We start from the raw sequence: 5072 nt of genomic DNA on the forward strand, positions 1-5072 counted from the left end.
CACAGGATGGATAAGGATGCGTAATACATGAACCAAACTCTCCAGTACAAGTCCAAGGTACAGACAGACACCTTGAGGCACCTCCTCTTAAGGCGCCCAACAGCAAGCCGGGATGACGCGATGATGCTGAGTGTTGATGTTAGCGACGTAAAAAATCCCAGAGAGAGGTTTGTGTGAAGCACAGAGTGAACAATACCCCGGTGTCCGCCCTGACGAGCGCTCTTCAACCGGCCTGTTTATACCTGTATGCACTTGACGCCAAAATTTGTTTTTCCTTTTAAGTTTGATTGGCAGTCATTGTATATATTTTTTTACGGTGCTACAACTGCTTGTCAGGATTTTTTTGTTGTGCTAAAATCTTTGTTTTTGGCCGGAGTAAAATGTTTTAATTGTTTGGGCTTCATTATATTTATTTGTTTGTGGGAGGAGTTCTTTGTCTTTGCCGCAAGTAAGGATTTTGTATTCGCTATGTTAATGAAATATTAAACTGTAATTATTAATGCTCTGTATCTTGAGGTTATCTTGAGATGATTTCGGGGCTTTAGTGTCCCCGCGGCCCGGTCCTCGACCAGCCCTCCACCCCCAGGAAGCACCCCGTGACAGCTGACTAACACCCAGGTACCTATTTTACTGTTAGGTAACAGGGGCATAGGGTGAAAGAAACTCTGCCCATTGTTTCTCGCCGGCGCCTGGGATTGAACCCGGGACCACAGGATCACAAGTCCAGCGTGCTGTCCGCTCGGACGACCGGCTCCCCTTGAGATGATGTATTGTATTTTCAGATGAGCGTTGTATTTTCTACATATTCTTGGGAATGGGTTGTATTTATACATTGTTGATGTTTGATATTAAGTGTTGTATGAGATCAAGTTTCTACAACGAAAGTGTTGATGTATTTTATAGCTTGAGTTCCCACTATGACGCCCTCTGATGTAGACCAACAGTTTACACTGTATAAAGTGTATACTGTGTGGGGGGAGGTGTGGGGGTGTCAGGTGGGATCGAACTCCTGATAGGTAATGCCAGGCATCGTCTCTCGAGTTGTGTATTAACTTAAAATGAACAAATCCATAAGGGGCCGTGATAAGGGTTCGAACTTATGTCCGGGATGGTCCCAGAAGCGCCTTAGTCGATTGCGAACCAACATGGTCAAAAGAATTGCAACCGGGAGTGCTACTGCCCTCACACGGATCCTGCAGCCTCTCCGAGACACAAACCAGGGTTTTACACAATTCTCTCCATGCACTTGTTTTTATTATTATTATTATTATTTTCTACCACATACGTGGCCAGACATTTATAATGCTAACCAGCATATTTACATTTTCTACCACAGACGTGGCCAGACATTTACAATGCTAACCAACATATATACATTTTTTCTACCACAGACGTGGCCAGACATTTACAATGCTAACCAGCATATATACATTTTCTACCACAGACGTGGCCAGACATTTACAATGCTAACCAGCATATATACATTTTCTACCACAGACGTGGCCAGACAATTAACAATGCTAACCAGAATATATACATTTTCTTCTGTCCTCCATGGACAGGGTTAGAGATGTGTTAACCATATAGTTCAGGGGTTTATTGAACAACAGTTCAGTGTGGTCCCACATCACACACGGAGATCACACTAACGTGATGCATCAAATGAACAAATCCACAAGGGCCGTGACGAGGATTCGAACCTGATTCTGGGAGGATCCCAGACACTGTCTTAATCGACTGAGCTACGACAGGGTAAAAGGGTTGAAACCGAAGTTCTACTGAACTTACTGGATCCCGTAGCCTCTCCGAGGTCCCACATGCTGGTGGTGGACGTAGTGTCTTATGGGCTGTCTCAACTTCTCTTACGAAAGAGTTATGGGTGGCAAACTTCGAGTCCAATTGCTTGTTAAGAGCTGCACCAAGGACCGGCGGTAATGACCTGATAGGTACGGCAGGTCTCTCTAATTGCTCCCTGGGGTAATTGTTCCCGCGTCTGCGTAACGTATCCACTCATCTTCCCGCCTAATACGTTGCACTTTTAACGGAATCGACTAGTCGGTTAAAAATTCAAAATTCAAATTCAAAATTCAAATTTTTATTCAGGTCAAAGTATATACATAGAAGATGAGTTAGAAACATAAAGTTGGATTTAGAGATAGAGTTATACAATACTTAAAGCCACTAATACGCGTAGCGTTTCGGGCAAGTGAAAAATACGGATTAATAATAACATTTCAAACACCTTAATATTTATACACACAGAATTCACAGTAGCGTGATATATCAAATAAACAAATCCACAAGAAACTTAACTTGTGAATTGCCTAAGGCGCATCTGGGAACATCCCGTGCGTAGGTTCGAAACCTCATCACGGCCCTTGTGGTTTTGTTCACCGTAAAATATATATATATATATATATATATATATATATATATATATATATATATATATATATATATATATATATATATATATATATATATATATATATATATATATATATATATATATATATATATATATATATATATATATATATATACATGTCGTACCTAGTAGCCAGAACGCACTTCTCAGCCTACTATGCAAGGCCCGATTTTCCTAATAAGCCAAGTTTTCATGAATTAATGTTTTTTCAACTACCTAACCTACCTAACCTAACCTAACCTAACTTTTTCGGCTCCCTAACCTAACCTAACCTATAAAGATAGGTTAGGTTAGGTTAGGTAGGGTTGGTTAGGTTCGGGCATATATCTACGTTAATTATAACTCCAATACAAAAAAATTGACCTCATACATAATGAAATGGGTAGCTTTATCATTTCATAAGAAAAAAAAATTGAGAAAATATATTTATTCATGAAAACTTGGCTTATTAGGCAAATTGGGCCTTGCATAGTAGGCTGAGAAGTGCGTTCTGGCTACTAGGTACGACATATATATATATATATTTTTTTTTTTACATGTCGGCCCCGATAGGTTAGGTAGGTTGCTTGGGTTCGTACGTTGCTGGTTTGGGGAAGCAGTCTGTACCGCCGTCACAGTAATGAGAAAACTTTTGCGTTCCGTTTGTACAAAAGCCAGTTTGATCTCACCCTCAAAGGTCGACGGAGAGAAGCCCTTTATTCCCAATAATTCCTAACAAACTCCCCGCCAGTATACTTAGCTAAGCTAATTCCCTTCATACCAAATAAGTTTAGCTCTGCCTCTGGCTCTCAAAAGCAAGTGAGGTTAAATATAATGAGGATTTACCATCTGGACTGGCATTGTATCGGCGAGTTTTTCAAAGAGAAGAAAGGCGGAGAGATCCACCTTCCCACAATTGATTTTCCCGCCCAAATCTGGCGCGTCGCGCGCGTGAGACCAGTGAAAAGCCCGCGCATTTCAATCCATCTTGGCGCGCATTGTATGTTTAACCTGTCGAAAAATATGTTGTGCCTCTTTTTAATGGAGCATTCTAATGCATTCGCCCACGGTTTATCTTTTGTTAAATGGGCTTCAGGTGACCCCACTCGCTCTTTGACCCAGCTCTATGAGGATCAAATGATTATAGTTCGTATTTTCATGTTTCTTGACTGATTTTTTTCTGTAACGTCTGGGTTGTGGTTGTCAAGGATTGTGGTATTGTTAAAATTATATTGATTTTTAGTTATGTAATCTGTAATTGGATTTATTAAAATAGCCAAAAGCAGGAGGGACTAGGCTGTTTGGGTCCGCTGAAGAGCAGAACAAACAGGATGCCCTTCGGGGAAAGCCTATTGTGACCTCAGCTTCATAAGCCATTAGTGACCCACGCCTGGTAACCCCCAGGTTGATGACCCCATGGAGAACCCCAGCTTATTGATGTATATTGACCACGTCTTTTGACCTCTAGTTTAATGACCCCCAGATGGTGACCTCTGGCTTGGTAACCCAGCAACTTGATGACCTCTGAGCTTGATCTTCTCCCCGAATGATGATCCTCTTGCTTGATAGTCATCATAAGATTAATGACCAATGATGACCCCGATCTAATGACCAATGATGACCCCGATCTAATGACCAATGATGACCTCGATCTAATGACCAATGATGACCTCGATCTAATGACCAATGATGACCCCGATCTAATGACCAATGATGACCCAGATCTAATGACCAATGATGACCCAGATCTAACGACCAATGATGACCCCAATCTAATGACCAATGATGACCCAGATCTAATGACCAATGATGACCCCGATCTAACGACCAATGATGACCCCGATCTAATGACAAATGATGACCCCGATCTAATGACCCATGGTGCCCTGGTGACCGCTTGTACCGCCGACTCATGATAAACCCATGTTGACCCTATGCAGAGTTACCCATTGACGCTGGTGGACTCATGAGTCAGTGTCCAGTACTCAACCACAAGTGAGGACGCCTCGGAGGACGTCCTCAAATAAAGAATTTTGAATTGAATGCTCATTAATGACCGTTAAGGACCGTTACAGGTCAATTTTTGTTTCAACCCATTTTGGATACATTAAGTTGCAACTGAGAGATGCAAGGGGAGAGAGAGAGGATTGTTGTTGTTATAGATTCAGCTACTTGGAACACGCTCCAAGTAGCACGGGCTATGGTGAGCCCGTAGTGGACTTACCTGGCACAGGAGCGGGGCAAGTAGCACGGGCTATGGTGAGCCCGTAGTGGACTTACCTGGCACAGGAGCGGGGCAAGTAGCACGGGCTATGGTGAGCCCGTAGTGGACTTACCTGGCACAGGAGCGGGGCAAGTAGCACGGGCTATGGTGAGCCCGTAGTGGACTTACCTGGCACAGGAGCGGAGCAAGTAGCACGGGCTATGGTGAGCCCGTAGTGGACTTACCTGCCACAGGAGCGGTGCAAGTAGCACGGGCTATGGTGAGCCCGTAGTGGACTTACCTGGCACAGGAGCGGTGCTGTGTGTGTGCTTGTATTAGTTGCACGTCTCTAGAGGGTTGGTTAAGCCCCAACTACAAACAAAGCATTCGGCTATTGTCGTGTAGTGAAAGGGCTCGCGCTGGAAGCTTCCGCTAATGTGGATTTTCGTCGTGTTTACTATT

At 43.1% G+C, this 5072-nt stretch overlaps 1 protein-coding gene across 1 annotated transcript; it reads left to right on the top strand.

The window, feature by feature from the left end:
* The first annotated feature begins 3990 nt into the window (after nt 1-3990).
* LOC138359418 (leucine-rich repeat and coiled-coil domain-containing protein PF3D7_0703800-like) lies at nt 3991-4323 on the top strand. The gene has a single exon (XM_069318554.1). The coding sequence runs from the start codon at nt 3991-3993 to the stop codon at nt 4321-4323; it is 333 nt and encodes a 110-aa protein (XP_069174655.1).
* The last annotated feature ends 749 nt before the right edge of the window (nt 4324-5072 follow it).

Source organism: Procambarus clarkii, chromosome 90, assembly GCF_040958095.1.
Source record: "Procambarus clarkii isolate CNS0578487 chromosome 90, FALCON_Pclarkii_2.0, whole genome shotgun sequence".
Taxonomy (NCBI): domain Eukaryota; kingdom Metazoa; phylum Arthropoda; class Malacostraca; order Decapoda; family Cambaridae; genus Procambarus; species Procambarus clarkii.

Bases quoted from the DNA above. Each gene is read 5' to 3' on its own strand.
- LOC138359418 (XM_069318554.1), top strand. From the start codon at position 3,991: ATGACCAATGATGACCCCGATCTAATGACCAATGATGACCCCGATCTA.